The 23,520-nt window shown below is 31.2% G+C and overlaps 3 protein-coding genes across 5 annotated transcripts; 2 read left to right on the top strand and 1 right to left on the bottom strand.

The window, feature by feature from the left end:
• Positions 1–499: 499 nt before the first annotated feature.
• Positions 500–8,524, top strand: LOC118072544 (DEAD-box ATP-dependent RNA helicase 20-like). Of its 2 annotated transcripts, none has more exons than XM_035092500.1 (4): positions 500–639; positions 809–932; positions 1,493–1,973; positions 2,050–8,524. In XM_035092500.1, exons 2-4 carry the CDS (start codon positions 901–903, stop codon positions 3,721–3,723), a joined length of 2,187 nt encoding a protein of 728 aa, XP_034948391.1. In that variant the 5' UTR covers positions 500–639; positions 809–900; the 3' UTR covers positions 3,724–8,524. The 2 variants fall into 2 exon arrangements, with proteins under 2 accessions (XP_034948391.1, XP_034948392.1); XM_035092501.1 differs by having other exon boundaries at positions 1,499–1,973.
• A 1,433-nt stretch (positions 8,525–9,957) lies between these two features.
• LOC118072545 (ATP-dependent RNA helicase p62-like) lies at positions 9,958–14,269 on the top strand. Of its 2 annotated transcripts, none has more exons than XR_004691017.1 (7): positions 9,958–10,068; positions 10,196–10,284; positions 10,729–11,814; positions 12,007–12,185; positions 12,279–12,338; positions 12,846–13,288; positions 13,690–13,828. XR_004691017.1 is itself a non-coding variant. In XM_035092502.1 (7 exons), exons 1-7 carry the CDS (start codon positions 10,015–10,017, stop codon positions 14,095–14,097), a joined length of 1,788 nt encoding a protein of 595 aa, XP_034948393.1. In that variant the 5' UTR covers positions 9,958–10,014; the 3' UTR covers positions 14,098–14,269. The 2 variants fall into 2 exon arrangements, 1 of the variants encoding a protein (XP_034948393.1); XM_035092502.1 differs by lacking the exon at positions 12,846–13,288 and adding an exon at positions 14,015–14,269 and having other exon boundaries at positions 13,690–13,926.
• Positions 14,270–14,701: 432 nt separating this feature from the next.
• LOC118072543 (uncharacterized) lies at positions 14,702–18,579 on the bottom strand. Its single transcript, XM_035092499.1, has 6 exons — positions 18,403–18,579; positions 17,523–18,254; positions 17,062–17,420; positions 16,338–16,956; positions 15,602–16,257; positions 14,702–15,524 (listed from the first exon to the last, which is right to left on the bottom strand). Exons 1-6 carry the CDS (start codon positions 18,416–18,418, stop codon positions 14,775–14,777), a joined length of 3,132 nt encoding a protein of 1,043 aa, XP_034948390.1. The 5' UTR covers positions 18,419–18,579; the 3' UTR covers positions 14,702–14,774.
• Between the last annotated feature and the right edge of the window lie 4,941 nt (positions 18,580–23,520).

The raw sequence follows: 23,520 nt of genomic DNA on the forward strand, positions 1-23,520 counted from the left end.
ACACGTAATTTTTGTTGATGAAAATTAATGATAGATGGCGGATGTCGTTGTTAGGAGAAACAAAAAAAAATAATAATTAACGCAAAAGAAATATTTTATTGATTAAAAAAATTACGATTTTCAAATTTAGAAATACGGCTCATCATGTATCGTAAATATTGAAACTCTTAGACAATTATTTTCGAAGAAAAATTTCAGTAAAATCATTATTTTTATTATTTAATTACAAAATTTTTTTTTTCTTTATTAACTAAATGATCATATTTTTCTTTAGACATTGTTTAAAATTATATCAAAGGAAAATGCAAAGACTCTTCAATTTCCCTAATTAATAAATATTTTGAAGTACATAATCAGAATTTGGGTGTGCATTGTCATGTAGGAGAAAGATCGAGAAAAAAGAAGGCTACATTTTTATAGCGGGGAGCGAAAACAGACGATCGATTTTCGAGTTCGTTCTGTCATTGGATGTTGTCGCGCCAGCGTAGAAATTCTAGCATCTTGCTTTATTATTGGTCCTTTAGCCATCACGTGATTCCACGGAAATTGCGTCACGTACAGTAAATCTTTACTCGCTGCTCATTTCCGTCTTCCCTTTGCCTGTTAGCCATTGTCGACTCTGTTCACCGGGTTTACGGAGTAAGTACTGCGAACTTATTTCTAATTTTCCATGGTTCTCTTTCACTATTTATTGATCAAATTACCGAAGAATATTACAGTAATCTCAAATTTATTTAATTATTATTAAAAAACCCTTCCAACTTGAGATTTATGCAGATTAAAGAACAAAACTCTTGAACATTCCCAGGTTTGATTGGCAAGAGCTAATATCGTTGGAGAAAAAAGGCGTGTTATTCGAAAAAAAGTCATCACAACTGGATTATTATAAAGCTATACAAAATGTATAGCAACGGGTATACAAATCAAACTTCGTAAGCATTTTGAAATATATTTTAATTTATTTAAAATAAGTTTTCCATTATGGCTGATCGTACTTGAAACTCCATTTAAGCATCGGCCATCTTGTAGACTTCTCTTGTTCTAAGTAGATCTTTCTATTTGCCCATGACAAATAATCATGAAACTATCGTTAAGTTTTAATCAATGTTTGATGATTTATGAATAAATTTTTAATTAGCATTTTTATTCGATTAAATTTTTCATTGTCATCTCCGATATTACTACATACATTTCAACGATTCTGTCACAAGTCAATAATTAATAATTATAAAAAATTATTACTTCATAATTATTTTATTTTATCAAGTCATTTAAAAATAAATATTCAATAATTTCTTTTGACAGAAATTTAATCACTAATAATTTCTACCGATGTAATGTCACTTGACTAATGAATATTTTAGTAATTGAATTTTAATGTGAATTTAACTATTTGTTCATACAATTCTGGGGTTGTTTCGACGTAATTACGGAATAAATTTAACTATTGAAATGAAATTTTTTGATGTGCATTGTGCTTAATTATTTATAGCTACAGACCTAGAAGTAACAGGGAATATGGCAACAGAAATGTGAGTGGCACTTATTGGAATAGTCAACAACAACAACAGCAGCAGCAACAAAATCAGAACATGAAATTCAATCCGAAAAATACGAAAAAGCAAATTCAGAAAAAGTGCCCTGGCGACTTGTTGAAAAAACCTAATTGGGATTTAGAGTCATTACCATTAATTACAAAGAATCTTTATGTACCTCATCCAAACATAAGAAGTCGTTCCAATGATGATGTTGCACGTTATCATATGGGAAAAGAAATTACAGTCAAAGGAAATAATACTCCATTACCTATTCAAGCTTTCGAAGAGAGCAACTTCCCAGACTATGTCATGCAGGAAATTTGTAAACAAGGATTTAAAGAACCAACTGCTATTCAAGCTCAAGGTTGGCCTATTGCTCTTAGTGGTCGCGATCTAGTTGGCATTGCTCAAACTGGATCAGGAAAAACATTAGCAGTAAGTGTATTATATCTTAACGCTTTTATTATGATTTTTGAACCTTCATGCTTACAAAATATTGCTTTTATTTTAGTATATTCTACCGGCAACTGTACACATTAATCATCAACCACGATTAAGTCGTGGAGAAGGACCGATTGTGTTAGTTTTAGCACCAACACGAGAATTAGCTCAACAAATTCAAACAGTTGCTCGAGATTTTGGATCATCGTCATGCATTCGCAACACTTGTATATTTGGCGGATCTCCAAAAGGACCACAGGCTCGTGATCTTGAACGCGGGGTTGAAATTTGCATCGCCACACCTGGACGTCTTATCGATTTCTTAGAAAAAGGTACAACTAATCTAAAAAGATGTACTTACCTTGTTTTGGATGAAGCTGACAGAATGTTAGATATGGGATTCGAGCCACAAATTCGTAAAATTATTGAACAAATCAGACCTGATCGTCAAGTTCTTATGTGGTCGGCAACGTGGCCTAAAGAAGTACAAGCACTCGCAGAAGATTTTCTTACCGATTATATCCAAATTAATATTGGTTCTTTGACTTTAGCTGCAAATCACAATATCCGGCAGATTATAGAAATTTGTCAAGAACATGAAAAAGAAACTAAGCTTTCCGAATTACTTCGTGAGATAGGATGTGACCGAGGAAACAAGACAATAATATTCGTAGAGACAAAGAAGAAAGTTGATGATATCACAAAAGCAATAAAACGTGAAGGATGGTCAGCCATTGCTATTCATGGAGATAAATCACAACCAGAACGTGATTATGTTCTGAACGAATTTAGAAGTGGAAAAACATCTATTCTAGTAGCTACAGATGTTGCAGCAAGAGGTCTTGATGTTGAAGATGTTAAGTACGTTGTTAATTTTGATTATCCTAACAGCTCTGAAGATTATATCCATCGTATTGGTAGAACTGGTCGTTGTCAAGCTGCTGGAACTGCTTATGCATACTTTACTCCCAACAATGCTCGACAAGCGAAAGAATTAATTTCCGTTCTTGAAGAAGCTGGCCAAAATATCAATCCTCAATTAGCTGACCTAGCTAACGCACAGAAAGCACAATATGGAAAAGGTCGTCAACGTTGGAACAATTCACGCTCTAGTAATAAAGATAATGTGAGCACTAGCTCAAGAGGTAATTCGAGTCCAGCATCAAGTACCGGCTGGCCCAGTACCAATCAGCATTCAAACATGCATTATCAGCAAAACAACCACACACAAAACGAAAGACAGAATATGCATCGGCAGCAAAATGGATACGTATCAAATCACGTATCACGTCAGCAAAACAATTGGCCAAGTCAGTACAATTACAATCAACAACAACGTCAAAATAATTCTGGATATCAACAGCAGCAGAATGGTTATCATCAGCAAGCTCCAACTACTTGTCCGTCTCAAACTTATCAATCTACTCAAAATAACTCTCGTTATCAACCTCGTAATTCAGGATATCAAAACAATCGCAACATGAATACTCCACGACAAAATCCAACTTATAATGGCAATCAAAATGGACAAGGAGTTTATTCAATGCCTCCACCATTCCTTATGCCTTCTGGTGGACATACAGAGTCTGGAATTCAGAGTTTAGTTAGCAACAAGTTCTTCCAGACAAACCGTCCACCACCTACTGCCAATCCTTGTGCTTATCAATCAATGGGATATGGACAATTCCATCAAGCTGTTTCACCTTACGGGTACCCTTACCCTCCAACACCAGTTCAACAGTGAAAGGTAAATTAATTAAGGTTTGCGTTCAATAATAATCAGTGATTACAGTCAATGCAGATTTTATTATAAATGCATTGACATTTTTCACAAGTCGCCAATTAAATGAGGTGATTCACTTCTAATTCATATTTTCATCATCCGATATTTTATTATTATTCTAATTTTTTTCTGGTTAAATGGTTATTGTTTGTACTTTTCTGGAATGATGCACATTGGCCATTATCCTTCAGCGTTGACTGAAGTATTTTAATATTAATAGACACATTATTTACTTCAATTTGAAAAATTTATCGTAATAATTTGTCAACTTATTTATATTCTAAGGCCTATTAATACTTTCTTGTGATTAAGTAATTGTTCTTTCAAAGTACTTTGCTTATTCGTTTAATATTTTATAAAGTACAATATCACTTAAAACTAAACGTGGGAGAATTAATGATGAATATAATAAAAAAATTAAAAAAACTATGCGCCAATATTTGGAGGCACATTCCAGTCGAGTCTTAATGTTAGTAATAGCTCGATGGTATAATTAATTATATATTAATATTAATAATCTTAAACAAATATTTCAACATGACCACAAATATAGATAAAAGATGGTCATTGATATGCTAATTGAATAGTAATCTCTTTGCGATAATTATGTAAACTATCTGTATGCTTTTTTGAAATGCACGAAACGTATAGAAGGGGGGTGGGTTAGGATTAACGATTTATAATATTAATTTAAAATTTTTCGTATATGCTGAAGACGTTCAACAAAAAAGGCCTTTTGCATAAAAATTAAGCCCTGCGTCCAATGAAAAATAATAAATGTATCTTTTTAGGCGAGACTGGATTTGTGTCTCGATTTAAATGTCTTTCGGTAAAAAAAAACTCTTGAAATTAATTTGAGAGCAGGATTGACTGATATCAAATGGCCCACATTTGAAATAGAATTAAATAACTATAATATAAAAATAATAAAATAATAATGAGTGAGATAAAAGATGGGCGAATAGTTGCATGGCTGTGCATCACATAGCAGAGCTCGGTACTTTATTTTTGTATGAAAAAAAGTAATTTGTTGTTAAATCAACGAATTATATGAAACAAATGTTGTTTGATATTTATGCAACTGGCCACCAAGTGGTCCCAATTTGCGCATTGTGCAGGCTGTGGCTGCGATTTAATAAATCCCAATCGTACCTGTTTTAGTTTGACGCATTAAAAGATTAAAAAAAAATTTAGTGAAAAATTTTTTTTCCATCGTTTATGTTTAATTTAAACAGTACAAGTTTAGATTGCTTATAACATTAATTATATAACATTAATCAGTTTGATAAGCTGCATAAAGATGATGCTACTATTATCCAACATGTACTACGAGTCCATTAGTGTTTTCCGTAACTTTAAAGAAAAAACGGCTCGTGTAGGGCAGTTCCTTTTTCAATATTTGGAAATTGAATAGCCGTATACTGCATTTTAATATGAAATAAAATAAAAATGAGATAAAAATTTAATGCCTTAATCATAATGAGGATCTCTATGACCAACAAACAATTTATTGCATATTACGGTCCTCCATAATTATCTCACGTCTGGTCGATTTTTTAATATATCATTCATTGATATTGATGTAGTTATTTATATTAGGCCATTTGTTATAATTATTATTAATGTTATAGTTATTATTATTATCGTTTATATTATTATAATGTTATTATATTGTATTTGTTCAAGTAGCCTCATACAACGCACACGAACTAGTAGCTCTATTGAAAAATTAACAATTATTTTATTCAGTTGTAGTTTTTAGGTTTATGTATTCTCTATTACTCAATTTGATTTCTGCACTCAGTATAGAAATCGACAGACGCTGAGGTTTGAATTAAAAATAATGAAAAAAAAAAGAAAAAAAATAAGAAACAAAAATTATCAATAATGAATGTTGGAGGCTGCCGTACATTAATGTATACTTTCTATCGAATTTCGATGTAATATTTTTTATCAAATACTATTGAATTTACATTAATATAAAAATGATAAAATTACAGGGGAAATGATAAATATTTGATTTTTTTCCCTCTTTTAATAATAATTAATAATACATGATTAGAAAATATATAAAATAATAGACATCCAGGTATCGATAGAAAGATTACATGTAGATCTGTGATATGTAAAATGTAGTAGCGCAAAGAAACTATTCTGCTGTGTTACATCGTCTAAAAATAGGGAACGTATCTCATCAATTTTATATATGTGGTATACCATATCATGTTATTACGATGAAAACCCTGCTATCGACTGGTAAAACAAAGATTAATCAACAAAGAAGAAAAATTGAAATATTGTAAATTGAAGCAGTTAATGAGTTTCTCAGCAATTGGTATAATTAATAAATATACGAATTAATGAAAGAAATAATAATGAACTGTATTAAAAAGGGTGTGTGAGAGGTGAGAGAGAAAACAAAATAAAACAGAAAATTTATGAAAAATAAATAGTAAAGTAGAATAAACGGGGCAACGACGAGACCTCTGCTATCTGATACTCTTACTCTACTCCGATTGTTAGTTAGGTATATTAAGGATAGCTAAGAATTATTTTTTGAAAGTAAATAATTAAAAGTAAAAAAAGAGCAACAGGATAAAATACGTGTTGAAAACAAAAAATATCTATGGGTGTTCGCATATATAGATTTAATGATTAATAATTATGTGCTAATACAGTTAAAAAAAAACAACACGCACATATAAAATAGATAGTGATCGCTTGTTGAAAAAGAAGAGAAACTAACAAAATAATATAACGTGTCGCCAATTGATGAGAAAGATAGGCGTGCAAGAATTACTTAGTATTCGACCCAGTTATCAGTCGTGATTGCTGTGTATAATAAAAAATTAATAAACCTTTGTTAAAATAGATTCGTAAAGAAGGTATTTGATCAAATGCCAAGTGAAACAAGGCGATCAAAAAATAATATAAAAGAACGGAGAAGGTTTTTTTTTCATCATTATTGACCTATACGATGAGAGGGTTAATTTTTTTCCTGTGCTTATAAATCATCAATCAGTAATAAATGATGAGTGATAAGTAATTATTAATACGCGTGAATGTCGCGTGCGCCTCAGTATATAATACAATGTATTTGTAGTTTTTTTCTTTAGTGAATTGGCTGAAGAAATAACAATTTTGTAATGAATAATGAAAAATAATTGTTAAAATAAACTCGAGTACCTTAATTGTAACGCTGAGCGCTGTGATATGTCGCGTACATGTACGTTTTTTTATATTGTTATTAAAAATGTCGGTGTGCATATTAACAAGTATCTCCCTTATAAAACAAGACTGATCTTTGCCACATAATGAACACAATTGATAAGCAATCGCGAACGCGTTTGTATAACTGTCGATACATCCATTTGTATATTAAATATTTATTAAAAATATTTTACATAATTGTACTGATGCCGTCCGCGATATATTAATTAACAAAAACAAACGGCTACTCATATTAATTTAGTCTCGTGATTTGTCTAGAGTTTTTTTTTTATTTATATTTATAATAATCTTCCATTGTCTTATTAACAAATGACTTTCACTCCGTTCTCTATTGAGTTACGTGTAGTCTTATTTAATGACTATAAATACATGAAGTAACTATCATTATAATGAAGAAAGAAAAAAATATAACCTATTAACGTTATATATACTAAATATCTATATATTAAATATTTTTTATTGATTTTTTCATAATGGAACACCTACCTTTCTCGAGAATGTGACACGCCGATTATATTGTAACTATAAATTAATTGAAAATTTGCAATCTTTACTATGCGACACCATCTCGTTATTTGTTAATATATACCCTTCTCAAGTAATTGATCCATTAGATAATTAATTTATTAATAATAATTATTATTTTTTATTGACAAACTTATTTCCGTACAAAACTTGTCAAATTTGTTGTCTTATAGATTTAACAATTGACTGTTGAAGCTTTCTTAAAAATATATTCTTGAATTTTCATAGTTAAAAGAAATTCATCTAAAAAATCTAGTCAAAATCATTATCATACTTCAATTATCATTCAAATATCTCAGTGTACAGGTACACTTATATTCTTTTTCGACACATGAAAAAGAAAAAAAAATTTTTTGACTACTGATTATTATCATTATTACTATATTATTATTATTATAATTATTATTATAAAAACTAAAAAGTAATAAATGAAATGAAAAATAAGGAGGATGATTGTATATTTAATAATAATCAGGCGGATTTAACAGGCTTGTGTAAGTTTTATATTTGATACTAGTTTGTGATACTAAATGAAACGAGAGTACCAAGAAGCCGTTTCCTGGTCGTTAGCCGAATGTTTATTCCAGTCAAAAGTTAGTTATTTCAAGAAGAAGATAAACTTTTTAAACATTAAAAATGCAATGTAAGAAAGTAAGAGAGAAAGAGATAGTGAGAGAAAGAGTCGTAAGCAGTGGCAGTTAATAATGAAAACGAAATAAAAATAATCATATTTATTTTCTGACCATGACAAAATGTATTTGGAAAAATAACGTGATATATAGGCGTACGTGTGGTATAAAAACAATACATAATGTGTTGTTAAAAAATTCTTGAACTAACAAGAAAAAACATGAAAAGTTTGAATAACAAACATTTTGATGTAGGAAAAAATTTAATGAAGGAACACCCAATGTAGTGTCGTTATCGCCTTCTATAATTTTTTTTTTAAGTTGATAAGAAGTTGGATAAGAGAATGAAAGACAATTAGATTCAACGCCCCTGAAAATAAAAAAAATCAATATTATTAAATAAATATTTAACATTTAAAAAAAGAAATATTAAATTAATATTGCTCTACATTCAGATTCTCTTCTGTAGGTTTCACTAAAGTGCATTTCTTGTATGTTATACAGTATTATAATAGAAATAAAATGATTCAAATATATTAAAATTGATTCATGTGAATTTTTATTTACCTGACCCATCTTTCCATACATCCTCAATACTATCATTATTAATATCAATCTTTTATGTATTTTGTTACATCAAATTAACTTTTTGTGTAAATGCATAATATTCTCCAACTTCAAATGAAGTTTTCGTAGCATCAAAATTGTAAGTATGTATTCCTTCAACCTTCTGTTGCACTATTTAATATTACTTATTCATACGAATACACTTGTATATTCAATATTATTCGTTATTGGCAGCAGTATATTTATAACTCTATTTGTAGAGAACATTCTTCGTTAAAAAGAGTCAAACATATTTTTATTGTTAAATGTTTAACACAGCTGTTGTTGAATCATCATTATTTTAATATTCATTAGTATGATTATGATAAAAATACTGAGCTAATATAAATCTGACGACACATAGTATCGACACTATTGCTGACATCGCAATGAAAACTATTTTCTTATTGTTCTTGAACCAATCAATAATTTTCAAAGGCATTTTATTTCGTTTCAGTTATTTTTCAGCTTCATTTCAAAACGTCATGATTACATACAGTGTATATGCCATAGTATGTTCAAAAGTAAATGATGAATCATTATTGAGCAAATTTTTTAATTACTGTTATATAAATTTTTAATAAATTATCAATCCAAATATTATTTTGCACCAATAAGGCATCTAGGAATTTTATTTCAAAAATTTTAGAGAATAGATAATTCTCAAAATTTTCCTAGAATCAATAAAAAATTGTAAATTGATGTCATACCGAACATAGTTTTTTATTTATAATTTCATATGATGATGCAAGCATTTGCTTCAAGGAGACCGTTAGTATAAGCTAGTCAATGAAACAACCATTTTCTCATGATGCTCCAAATAATAGTAATGATCTTGACTATAACTCAACTTTTTTATTCAAGGTAATTATTGAATTTTATTGTTTTTTATAAAAAGTTTAATAAATAAACATTAAATTTGTTAAATCAAACAGTTATAGATAAGTTTAATATTTTTACGTTTATATCTTTTTGGCTCCAAATATCTCACTGAAATGGATGCCCATACTTGTACTATTATTGTAGAAAGTATAGAAAATTACTTAGTTAATAAAAGATTAATGTAGATTCATTAATACGATTCATTTGATAAATAATGTACATTAAAAATAACAATAATAGAACATTCGAGAGTGTTTGTTGTGTGAAATAACCCAGCCAAAAAATCAATAATTGATTATTCAAATGGCCCGCGCATGTGCAGAGATACTTGAAAAGCTACTGCGCATATTGATCGTCCCCACCATTGATTTTTGAGGGAATGACATACTTCCGGCAACTCCAAGCGTTCTTTCCGTCCCTAACAGCGGCACGGGTACGTTACGTCTATTTTTATTCCTATCATTTTCAATTATATTTTTAACTTTAAATTTTTTTTTTCATTATTTCATTGTAGAATTTAACTAACAATCATGTTCTTAAAATTTTTTTCAATTGTGCAGAAATCTTTGCCGCTTAATTACATCCATAAGTCAATTGAACCGTTTTTCATCCTAAGGGACTGTAAAGCATACCACACCATTTCGAACATGTAAGTAATTTATAACTTTCTTTTAATAAATTTTAACCTTATTTGTTAGTTTATATTGAATAATTTCAATGAAAAAACTTGAAAAGTGAATTTCGTTGGCAAACGTTTATAAATTTTTCGCTTCCATTGTGTGGGTCTTGACGGCCATTACGTGCACGCCGCAGGCGCTGGTTTATTGACCACGTTTCATTGCATCAGTTTAACAAAGAAAATGTCCTCTTATTTTGGCATGCCTCTGTGTAGTTTTTTTCAACAGAGCATGAATGCTTGTAAGAGGTAGATAAATAATGCGAACTATGCCTTCGGTGTCCACACATAATGTCTGGATCCGTTTCTCTATATTCGCTACAAAAAAATACTGTCTACCATTATTTCCTGCGCCTTGATTTTAATCAATAGTAATAATAAGGAACAAGAAGCTAAAAAAATTTTTATCAATTCTAGGACTTACAGTGGAGGATCATCCGGTGGATACCGTAATGGTGCATCTGGAAAATCAGGTAGCCAGCGTTCAGCTTCATCTTCAAGAAACGGCTATGGCGGCGGCGGCAATAATAGGAGTGGTGGGTATGGAGGTGGAAGCCGTACAACCAATGGAAACGCAGGCAATGGAAGTCGATTCGGTAACCGAGCGAACAATGCGTCTAACGGTATTGCTGGTGGAAATCTGAAGAAACCTAACTGGGATCATGAAAGTCTTAAGCCTTTTAAAAAAGACTTCTATATTCCACATCAAAGTGTTTCTCAAAGAAATTTTCGAGATGTTGAGCAATTCAGACAAGTAAAACAAATTACGCTAAAAGGAGAAAAGGTTCCAAATCCAATTCAACACTTTAATGAGAGTAATTTCCCTGATTATGTAATGGAAAGTTTAAAGAAACAAGGTTTCTCAGAACCAACTGCAATTCAAGCTCAAGGATGGCCCATTGCTATGTCTGGACGTAACATGGTGGGAATCGCTCAGACTGGATCTGGCAAAACACTAGCCTACATTTTACCTGCAATCGTTCACATCAATAGTCAACAACCATTGAATCGTGGAGATGGTCCTATTGCATTAGTTCTCGCACCAACCAGAGAACTCGCTCAACAAATCCAAACTGTTGCTAATGAATTTGGATCCTTGTCTTATGTAAGAAACACATGTATATTTGGTGGTGCCCCTAAAGGAAGCCAAGCACGAGATTTAGAACGAGGTGTTGAAATCGTAATTGCTACTCCTGGAAGACTTATTGATTTCCTTGAAAGGGGAACCACGAATTTAAGGCGATGCACTTATCTAGTTCTTGATGAAGCTGATCGCATGTTAGACATGGGTTTCGAACCTCAAATTAGAAAAATTATTGAACAAATCAGACCTGATAGACAAGTCCTCATGTGGTCTGCAACGTGGCCCAAAGAAGTCAGAAATCTTGCTGAAGAATATCTTGTTGACTACACTCAATTAAACATTGGATCTTTATCTTTGTCTGCCAATCACAATATTCTTCAAATTATTGATGTTTGTCAAGAACATGAAAAAGAAGCAAAGTAAGTTCATTTAAATAATTTTGTGATTATTTTTTTAATTTTATTTTCATGATGAAACCCCGTTATGAGAGTCTATGATTTTAGCAGCACATTTTGTCCTCTAAGAAGAACTGATTTAAGAAAAAATTAATTTTAAATTTCTCCTTTACTATAAATTAGTTAATTAATAAAATAATTTTTTTGTTTATTTAGATTGGGTACTTTACTTCAAGAAATTGGCAATGTTAATGATGACGGTGGTAAAACAATTATATTTGTTGAAACAAAAAAGAAAGTTGAAAGTATTACAAGAAATATCAGACGATACGGTTGGCCTGCAGTGTGTATGCATGGAGATAAATCACAACAAGAACGTGACTACGTACTCAGAGGTATTATTATTTTAGAAACTTTCAACATATAGCAATAAAAAATTCTATTTGTATAAGACATTGAAAAATTAATTTTTAAATTTGTAATTTCAGAATTCAGAAATAAAAAAGGATCCATTCTCGTAGCAACAGATGTTGCTGCTCGTGGACTCGGTAAGATTACTTGATAAACTCAAAAGCAAAAAATTTTTAAAGTTCTCAGTTATTTTCTCGTGAAGGGAGGGGTCGTATAAAAAGTTATTAAGAATAAGATAGGAAGTATATTTGGGAGGGTGTGGCGATGTAGCACAGACTGGTAATATGAAGTGATGCCTGCTCCTGGTGCAAAAAATAGCTGATAACGTAGAAGTACCTGATCAAGGTGCCTTATAATTGACATCAGTGCTATATTAGTATTACAATTAAAGTTAATATATCTTAAGATTAATTAATTATAAGCTAGTTATAGTTTTATAATTATACAGATTAATTTTAATTGTTAATAATTATTAAATTCACTGACAGCTAAAATATTAGGTTTAGGTCTAAGGCTAGCAACGGTGAAGCATTTTGTTGAAGGAGTAAGAATTAAATTTAAAAACTTGCTCAATTAATTAATTAAGGAATAAGTGTGGGCATCTCATGATTTATGTTAATCAGTCTGGTTGTCTTTTGTTTCAGAGGCACATGGTGCACAGATTCTGTTGAGTGTGCGATGAACTAAAATAAGTCGAACGACATGAACCATGGCTCACTCACTGTCTGTGCTCTTGAAAAAGACTATATATAATAAGTGATATATAGCAATGTACATGCGTATATTTCGCGTGCGTTTAGCATGTACTTAATGTGCCTCTGTGTATGGCCTGTGTACCACGTAAGTAGAAAGGTGGTGCTCGGGTATAATCGCGCTGATTGGCTGTGGAATTAAGGCTCTGGTTATTGCACGTACAACTCGCCATAGTCAATATATTCAGCCGGTGCGAGACAACAATCTATTGATTTTGCTACAATCGCTAATCGGGAATATATTCCCGGGACAGTCAACTGAACTTGCATTCAACATACCATCTTCAAGAGTACTCTTAACGCTCTCATCGAATGCAAAGTTCAGCGGTTTTGTGGTTTGTATTATTAAAATATGTTAGCTAACATTTTATTCCAAAAATTCATTGAAACAAAACAGCTAATTTTTTTATCACACAAAAGTCTTTACAAAATATTTTAATAATAACTTAATTAGTTTTGCTTTTTCATTACTTTTTTTTTTTAATTTAAAAATTAACGATTGATATATTTTTATGAAAATTTATTAATTGCACAGACTTTCGTACAAGTAATACACTTTTTAACACTTATTAGAAATTTGCTTTTTTACTATTTTGTTTTATCGCTATTTGGTTATAGTTTACTTCATATTACACAATAATCATATTACTGAAGTTACTAGAACGAATTGGTCATTTATTTTACGGAATCATTTATAATATTAAATCATATTTTACTTACTAACTTATTCTATCAGATGTTGACGATGTGAAGTACGTGATCAACTTTGATTATCCATCATCATCAGAAGATTATATTCATAGAATTGGAAGAACGGGACGATCACAGTCGACTGGAACAAGTTACGCATTTTTCACACCACAAAACAGTCGACAAGCCAAAGACTTGATTAATGTTCTCAAAGAAGCCAATCAAGCAATTAATCCCAAACTCTCAGAGCTTGCCGCTAAGACGAATAACTTCGGTGGACGAAGTAAGTTTCTATTTTTATAACTAGATTTTTTAAAAATTTAATTTGTTAATTATTAACTAATGTTAACCAATAACTTTTCTTTGTTTAGATCGATGGGGATTTAACGGCGGAAACCGTGGACGAGAAAACAAATTCTCCGGAATTCACAAAAGATTTGATAATTATAGTTGATTTTATGATTCATTAAATGACCGGAATATCAACCACAACATGAACATGTGGAATTCTAAATTTTCATAAATTTGGTTTATCATCGAAATTAGCTGTAACAAAATTACATTTTAATTGTAGTGGTGTATTCATCGGTCAATTTAATAATAATTACATTCTTTTATTTATACAATTATAGTATTTTTTTTGTCATGTCAATGACATTTTCTATAATTTAAATTCAAATGCAATAGTTTCAAATAATTTTATTAAGTAAAAAAAAATAACAATTTCAATGTTTGTATACTCAGAATATCATATTGAGTTAATGACATAAGTTTTTGTTAAATAATTAGAGGAAACATGTCATCTTCAAATTCATTCCAGAGTTATGGGATTGAGAGAAATCATTATAAAATCTTTAAGTGTAATTTTTTTTTTAATGTTTAATAGTCATCTGTGAATGATGAAAGTAATAGATAAAACCCTTAATGTGTAATTCAAACTTCATACTCAACCTTAAGAATTAAATTATCTTTAAATTAATTAAAATAATAATAAAAAAAAACTTAAAATTAATAAATACTCTATGACTATAAATCATTAGAGTTTCTTTTAAATTAAGTTTCAGTGTGAAAAATTTATATCAATTTATTTTAAGTTTTAATATAAATAAAAAACATTTCTAATAATACAATTTATATTTTGCCCGTGAATTTATAAAACTTAGTATACGTAGAATATAGTGTTTTGCATATCTCCTGCATGGATATAGGTAAAGCTCTTAGTAATAAAGATATTGCATGTTGATCACAAATACTGAAGAACATATTGATACATTCAGTTAGTGGTTCTTTGATGTAGACAGGTACAACTCCATCAGCATAAATTTCAATTAAATCAGCAATTGTATAAGCACTTATTCGAGCGATATCTTTCTTTGATTTGACAAGAATCGATGTAAGTTTTTGTGCATTTAAACAACAACATTCAAGTTCTCGTTGCTTAACTGTAGGACATTTTCTAGATTCATCAACTATAAACTTCAATACTTTGCGGTAAACGTATAATAATGCTGGTAATCGTTCTGTTATTATACTTGCTCGAAATCTTACAAAAACTGAACAAACTTCTAAAATTCCTTCACATAGGGTAACAGTCAGTTTACTTGGATCATTGATGAAATCGTTCAAAATCAGCAGTACTAAGTCAATAGTTTTTTCAGGAAATTGTGATTTTTTTGCACGTATTGAGAACTCACAAATTTTCAAAACTGTAAGATAATGATCATGTGATATTGTTGATGTAGAGAAATACCTTAAAAAAGCTTGTAAATAACTGTGACGGATCATATTTGAACGAATGCCTATTTGTGCATAAGCGATGCTACACCAGATCTGTAGAGAGTTCGTTAGAAGTGGATCATCTTGTTTTCGGTGTGCTAATATCTATAAAAAATCGTTAATTTTATTATTTTTTTTTTCATAAAATGTATTAAAATATTAGTATTTAATATATCACTTACGATTTGTTTTTTTAATAAAGTTAAAATTTTCTTCAGAAGTTTTGGACTCGTAATGCTAAATAAATTCTTGATAATATTCTCAGATACATTTTTCAACATCAAACGCCAAATTCCTTTGCCGATTTTTTTATCAATGGGTATTTGAGATTGATGTAAAAGAACTACTTCAATTAATTTCAAACCTTCTTCAACTAGTGGATTGATATTTATATCTTGTGGTTCATTTTTACAAACATTAAAAATTGTATCTAAAGTTGAGTTAATTTTTTCTACTAAAGATTCATCCACTTGTTCTGATACAACAGCAACTTTGATTGCAGCTGTAAGGCATTTAACTTCATAAGGAGTTTTGACACCACTTTGTAGAGCTTTTAAAATTCTTTTAGACAATTTTTTTTCCAATTTCCTGGCAATACGTTTTTCATTAACCTTTAATCTTGGTTTAATATTTTCAATACAGTCGATTAATATAGGAGCAGCACAATGTTCTATATTTTTATTATTTTTAATGAATGTTGCAACTTTTTGATAATTTGATACGTTTTTCAAGGAACATTGAAGGTGTTTTATAATTGGAGGATATTTTGGAAGCTCACTAATGAGGTTTTCAGATGAAATATACTGTAAGATATCAATTTTCCCGTTTTCTGAAATGTCTAAACATAATACAAATTTTTATTAAAATTGTTCATATTTTTAAATATTCATTAAGAATAAAGTATGATTTGATATTTACCTGACAAAATTTGCAAGCATAATTGGCCAATTTCCTTTGATTTTTCAGATTCTTTCCCAATTGTAAAAATAATTAAAAATATAAACGTCTTTAGCTTAATATTAATGTAAATTAATGGTAGTACCAAAAGTATTTGTAAATATTGAGTAATAACAGTCATAGATTCGTCATTTATTTGTATCCATTCTATTTCGTTCGAAAGCAACTCTTTACAGCTTTCAAAAATTTTATCCAGCCTTTTATCTTCCCACTTTTTTTTTACCATAATTTTTAACAATTTTTTGGTCATAGTTGATGAATCGTTCAATTTTAAAGATATATTACAAAGAATGAAATATATTAATTCATTTACTAACTTTTCATTATTTTGTACAGAAACATGGGTGATATATGTAGAATCTAAAATATTATTTTGATCGAATTGAGTATTAGTGATCAAGAGATTTGCCAAAGATTCAATTTGTAGTTCATTAAAATGAAGTATCAAATAAGGATATTTGTCGAACAATATTTCCCAGTAAGTATCAATATTTTTTAATATTTCAATATCATTCTCTACCAATGGAGGATTGTCATGAATTCTTCTTTCCTCTAGTTTACAGGATACATAGCATTTCATCTATACATAAAATAATAATATCTCAGTTAAAAATCTAGAATTTTCAGTATTTAATTCATGCATTACAATTATTAATTGAATGAAAGAATACTTTTATCAACTTACTAAATTTTGATCTCCACATTGATTCAAATTTTGACGATCGATTATTTCATGAATACTTTGAACACTTTTTGTCATAGAAGACATCGAATCCTCAGTGAATGCATCTGGTGCATATTTCTTAATTAATGCAACCATAGCTTCCCAAGAGTTAATGATTTTTAAAAATGATACCATAAAAATTTCTCTACTATCTATCGAAGCAGTAGATATGTTTAAATTTTCTAAAACGTGTCCAAATTTTGTAAGACAATTTACAAATTTTTGTTGCATATTTAAGGTACTATTATCAAATAGATGAACACCATCGAAAAATGCAACAATTAATTTACTCATGATTTGTATTGATATTAATGGATTACCTTCAATAAAAACAAACGATATTACTCAAAAATTAATTACTTTACAAACTAAATAATCAATTTAATGGTGAATAAAAAATACAACTATAAGTTTTTACTTACTTTCTTTTGATTCAATTAGTTTTAAATGATAAATAAAACTTATTAAAAGTTTAATAATTTGAGCATTAGTCATACTAGAGACTACTGTAGTAAATCTATTTAAGAGCTCTTCAGGTAAAACATCATCAATTTGATCACAGAAATTTTTCTTCTTAGAATTTTTATCTACAGCCATCAGTATCCATGGGATAAGTTTTATTTCTCGTTTGATACGATTACAACCATATAAAATTTCAGACAATAGTAACACATACGATGCTTGCTCTTCCTGAGTTTCTTTTTTTGTACGTAATATTTTTTTGAATATTTTTGGTAACTTTTCTTCAATAATTAATGGATTGTATTTCACAAATTCAGTAAGACAGTCATAGCTGCAGGCATTCAGATGTTTTTGAGAAAGTATTTCATCAATTATTTGATGATGATATTTTAATAAATTGATGCCATTTATTTCATTTGAAACATCTAGTATAGTGTCATCTAAATGTTGTAAAAAGTAATTAAGAACCTGTATTTTTATCTCATAATGATCTGATATGAAATCAAGAACATTTCTGTGAATTAAATCGATCGTTGATGGTGATGATTTAAATGATTTTAGAGCAAAAAGTAATATATGAGATAATGATAATGCTGGATCACTATTTAAAAAATATTTTATCTCATCAACATGAGTTAGACTTAATTTTTTCGCCCATTCATGAGACTCGATGAATTCAGACACATTTATATCTGGAAAAGCAAATGAGGAATAATGAATATTTTAATTTTAAGCAATTTATAATTTTTATAAAAATACATTTGTTTAAATTATTCATTTTTAATTTTGATCGTAACAATATACTTAATTTTAAGTTTTTAATTTTTTAAATATTCTTACCTGTCATTACTACCATTTTTTAAATATATATTATTCTTTTATAAAAATGATTAATAAAAAACTTTAAATAAATTATTGGAGCACGTGGTTCACAATTTTTATTTACATCCAAAAGAAAACTAAAGATACTATACATGTATTATCTACATAAGACTATACCATAATCAAAAGACTGTTGCAGCATCTTGCCAGAGAAGAGAGAATAGTACAGAAGTCCAATGCTGTGTTAAAAATCCGGACGAAGTTTCGGTCAACATGTCGATATTTTGGGTTAACATATCGGTAATCTCAGGTCACAACATAGAAGTTTCTGTGAACCCATCGAGCGATGGCGCTGCAACAGTTTGTTCTAGCCAGGCCCCTTAATCTAAAAGAGAAAAGAGATAAATTTGTGTTCTCTTCTACTCTCATTATAAGAATCCTAAGCCGGTTTATTAATAATGATGATGTCATTGGAAAGACGGGGACAAGTCGGTTTCCAAACACTGGCTGTCGATTGTATTAAGTTGGATAGATCGAGAGATATTCTCGAAAAACTGCAAAACATTAAAATATGCATAACTTCTATGCTAATAATGCTACGGGGTTGATCGAGGGCTCATATGAGAGATCTGGACCTCAATGAAAAATTAGGCTCCCCCTATAGGATATCCCCGTCAAAAATGCCGTATCTCGCTTAGTTTTCGAGTTATGAGCGTTTAAACGTTTTTTCATGTTTCATTGGAGCATAGCTTTGATTTTCGCCCATAATTCACGATCTATGAGAGGTACGTGGACCACAAGTACGTCAATGGATTCCTGAGATCAAGAGCTTTTCAATGCACTAGTCAAAATTATGATCCGAGCGTAATTTATGCTTAAATTAAAGCCATTTCCGGTTCTACTGTCACTTTCGTCTTCACGAGTTTCAGGACGAATTAATATTTAAAGTCAAATTCTAGAGCACCGAAATGTACAGAATAACCCCCAATTATCAAAGTCCTAAAATTTTGTTTTCTAACCTCAAAAAACAGAAAAAACCGTATTTATGCTTGGATCATTGAATTGATGATGTCATTGGAAAGACGGGGACAAGTCGGTTTCCAAACACTGGCTGTCGATTGTATTAAGTTGGATAGATCGAGAGATATTCTCGAAAAACTGCAAAACATTAAAATATGCATAACTTCTATGCTAATAATGCTACGGGGTTGATCGAGGGCTCATATGAGAGATCTGGACCTCAATGAAAAATTAGGCTCCCCCTATAGGATATCCCCGTCAAAAATGCCGTATCTCGCTTAGTTTTCGAGTTATGAGCGTTTAAACGTTTTTTCATGTTTCATTGGAGCATAGCTTTGATTTTCGCCCATAATTCACGATCTATGAGAGGTACGTGGACCACAAGTACGTCAATGGATTCCTGAGATCAAGAGCTTTTCAATGCACTAGTCAAAATTATGATCCGAGCGTAATTTATGCTTAAATTAAAGCCATTTCCGGTTCTACTGTCACTTTCGTCTTCACGAGTTTCAGGACGAATTAATATTTAAAGTCAAATTCTAGAGCACCAAAATGTACAGAATAACCCCCAATTATCAAAGTCCTAAAATTTTGTTTTCTAACCTCAAAAAACAGAAAAAAACCGTATTTATGCTTGGATCATTGAATTGATGATGTCATTGGAAAGACGGGGACAAGTCGGTTTCCAAACACTGGCTGTCGATTGTATTAAGTTGGATAGATCGAGAGATATTCTCGAAAAACTGCAAAACATTAAAATATGCATAACTTCTATGCTAATAATGCTACGGGGTTGATCGAGGGCTCATATGAGAGATCTGGACCTCAATGAAAAATTAGGCTCCCCCTATAGGATATCCCCGTCAAAAATGCCGTATCTCGCTTAGTTTTCGAGTTATGAGCGTTTAAACGTTTTTTCATGTTTCATTGGAGCATAGCTTTGATTTTCGCCCATAATTCACGATCTATGAGAGGTACGTGGACCACAAGTACGTCAATGGATTCCTGAGATCAAGAGCTTTTCAATGCACTAGTCAAAATTATGATCCGAGCGTAATTTATGCTTAAATTAAAGCCATTTCCGGTTCTACTGTCACTTTCGTCTTCACGAGTTTCAGGACGAATTAATATTTAAAGTCAAATTCTAGAGCACCAAAATGTACAGAATAACCCCCAATTATCAAAGTCCTAAAATTTTGTTTTCTAACCTCAAAAAACAGAAAAAACCGTATTTATGCTTGGATCATTGAATTGATGATGTCATTGGAAAGACGGGGACAAGTCGGTTTCCAAACACTGGCTGTCGATTGTATTAAGTTGGATAGATCGAGAGATATTCTCGAAAAACTGCAAAACATTAAAATATGCATAACTTCTATGCTAATAATGCTACGGGGTTGATCGAGGGCTCATATGAGAGATCTGGACCTCAATGAAAAATTAGGCTCCCCCTATAGGATATCCCCGTCAAAAATGCCGTATCTCGCTTAGTTTTCGAGTTATGAGCGTTTAAACGTTTTTTCATGTTTCATTGGAGCATAGCTTTGATTTTCGCCCATAATTCACGATCTATGAGAGGTACGTGGACCACAAGTACGTCAATGGATTCCTGAGATCAAGAGCTTTTCAATGCACTAGTCAAAATTATGATCCGAGCGTAATTTATGCTTAAATTAAAGCCATTTCCGGTTCTACTGTCACTTTCGTCTTCACGAGTTTCAGGACGAATTAATATTTAAAGTCAAATTCTAGAGCACCGAAATGTACAGAATAACCCCCAATTATCAAAGTCCTAAAATTTTGTTTTCTAACCTCAAAAAACAGAAAAAACCGTATTTATGCTTGGATCATTGAATTGATGATGTCATTGGAAAGACGGGGACAAGTCGGTTTCCAAACACTGGCTGTCGATTGTATTAAGTTGGATAGATCGAGAGATATTCTCGAAAAACTGCAAAACATTAAAATATGCATAACTTCTATGCTAATAATGCTACGGGGTTGATCGAGGGCTCATATGAGAGATCTGGACCTCAATGAAAAATTAGGCTCCCCCTATAGGATATCCCCGTCAAAAATGCCGTATCTCGCTTAGTTTTCGAGTTATGAGCGTTTAAACGTTTTTTCATGTTTCATTGGAGCATAGCTTTGATTTTCGCCCATAATTCACGATCTATGAGAGGTACGTAGACCACAAGTACGTCAATGGATTCCTGAGATCAAGAGCTTTTAAATGCACTAGTCAAAATTATGATCCGAGCGTAATTTATGCTTAAATTAAAGCCATTTCCGGTTCTACTGTCACTTTCGTCTTCACGAGTTTCAGGACGAATTAATATTTAAAGTCAAATTCTAGAGCACCGAAATGTACAGAATAACCCCCAATTATCAAAGTCCTAAAATTTTGTTTTCTAACCTCAAAAAACAGAAAAAACCGTATTTATGCTTGGATCATTGAATTGATGATGTCATTGGAAAGACGGGGACAAGTCGGTTTCCAAACACTGGCTGTCGATTGTATTAAGTTGGATAGATCGAGAGATATTCTCGAAAAACTGCAAAACATTAAAATATGCATAACTTCTATGCTAATAATGCTACGGGGTTGATCGAGGGCTCATATGAGAGATCTGGACCTCAATGAAAAATTAGGCTCCCCCTATAGGATATCCCCGTCAAAAATGCCGTATCTCGCTTAGTTTTCGAGTTATGAGCGTTTTAAACGTTTTTTCATGTTTCATTGGAGCATAGCTTTGATTTTCGCCCATAATTCACGATCTATGAGAGGTACGTGGACCACAAGTACGTCAATGGATTCCTGAGATCAAGAGCTTTTCAATGCACTAGTCAAAATTATGATCCGAGCGTAATTTATGCTTAAATTAAAGCCATTTCCGGTTCTACTGTCACTTTCGTCTTCACGAGTTTCAGGACGAATTAATATTTAAAGTCAAATTCTAGAGCACCAAAATGTACAGAATAACCCCCAATTATCAAAGTCCTAAAATTTTGTTTTCTAACCTCAAAAAACAGAAAAAAACCGTATTTATGCTTGGATCATTGAATTGATGATGTCATTGGAAAGACGGGGACAAGTCGGTTTCCAAACACTGGCTGTCGATTGTATTAAGTTGGATAGATCGAGAGATATTCTCGAAAAACTGCAAAACATTAAAATATGCATAACTTCTATGCTAATAATGCTACGGGGTTGATCGAGGGCTCATATGAGAGATCTGGACCTCAATGAAAAATTAGGCTCCCCCTATAGGATATCCCCGTCAAAAATGCCGTATCTCGCTTAGTTTTCGAGTTATGAGCGTTTAAACGTTTTTTCATGTTTCATTGGAGCATAGCTTTGATTTTCGCCCATAATTCACGATCTATGAGAGGTACGTGGACCACAAGTACGTCAATGGATTCCTGAGATCAAGAGCTTTTAATGCACTAGTCAAAATTATGATCCGAGCGTAATTTATGCTTAAATTAAAGCCATTTCCGGTTCTACTGTCACTTTCGTCTTCACGAGTTTCAGGACGAATTAATATTTAAAGTCAAATTCTAGAGCACCGAAATGTACAGAATAACCCCCAATTATCAAAGTCCTAAAATTTTGTTTTCTAACCTCAAAAAACAGAAAAAACCGTATTTATGCTTGGATCATTGAATTGATGATGTCATTGGAAAGACGGGGACAAGTCGGTTTCCAAACACTGGCTGTCGATTGTATTAAGTTGGATAGATCGAGAGATATTCTCGAAAAACTGCAAAACATTAAAATATGCATAACTTCTATGCTAATAATGCTACGGGGTTGATCGAGGGCTCATATGAGAGATCTGGACCTCAATGAAAAATTAGGCTCCCCCTATAGGATATCCCCGTCAAAAATGCCGTATCTCGCTTAGTTTTCGAGTTATGAGCGTTTAAACGTTTTTTCATGTTTCATTGGAGCATAGCTTTGATTTTCGCCCATAATTCACGATCTATGAGAGGTACGTAGACCACAAGTACGTCAATGGATTCCTGAGATCAAGAGCTTTTCAATGCACTAGTCAAAATTATGATCCGAGCGTAATTTATGCTTAAATTAAAGCCATTTCCGGTTCTACTGTC

Source organism: Chelonus insularis, unplaced genomic scaffold (assembly GCF_013357705.1).
Source record: "Chelonus insularis isolate UGA/USDA-ARS -01 unplaced genomic scaffold, ASM1335770v1 contig_94_pilon, whole genome shotgun sequence".
NCBI lineage: Eukaryota > Metazoa > Arthropoda > Insecta > Hymenoptera > Braconidae > Chelonus > Chelonus insularis.

What these genes read in the sequence shown, in the direction of transcription:
- LOC118072544 (XM_035092500.1), top strand. Translation starts at nt 901, where the DNA reads ATGTATAGCAACGGGTATACAAATCAAACTTC. An exon ending in GGGTATACAAATCAAACTTC is followed by an intron (nt 933 to 1,492) that starts GTAAGCATTTTG and finishes AATTATTTATAG; the next exon opens with CTACAGACCTAGAAGTAACA. An exon ending in GATCAGGAAAAACATTAGCA is followed by an intron (nt 1,974 to 2,049) that starts GTAAGTGTATTA and finishes CTTTTATTTTAG; the next exon opens with TATATTCTACCGGCAACTGT.
- LOC118072545 (XM_035092502.1), top strand. Translation starts at nt 10,015, where the DNA reads ATGACATACTTCCGGCAACTCCAAGCGTTCTTTCCGTCCCTAACAGCG. An exon ending in ACGTGACTACGTACTCAGAG is followed by an intron (nt 12,186 to 12,278) that starts GTATTATTATTT and finishes TTGTAATTTCAG; the next exon opens with AATTCAGAAATAAAAAAGGA. An exon ending in TGTTGCTGCTCGTGGACTCG is followed by an intron (nt 12,339 to 13,689) that starts GTAAGATTACTT and finishes TTATTCTATCAG; the next exon opens with ATGTTGACGATGTGAAGTAC.
- LOC118072543 (XM_035092499.1), bottom strand. An exon ending in AATGTGGAGATCAAAATTTA is followed by an intron (nt 16,957 to 17,061) that starts GTAAGTTGATAA and finishes TTTTATGTATAG; the next exon opens with ATGAAATGCTATGTATCCTG. An exon ending in ATGCTTGCAAATTTTGTCAG is followed by an intron (nt 16,258 to 16,337) that starts GTAAATATCAAA and finishes TATTATGTTTAG; the next exon opens with ACATTTCAGAAAACGGGAAA.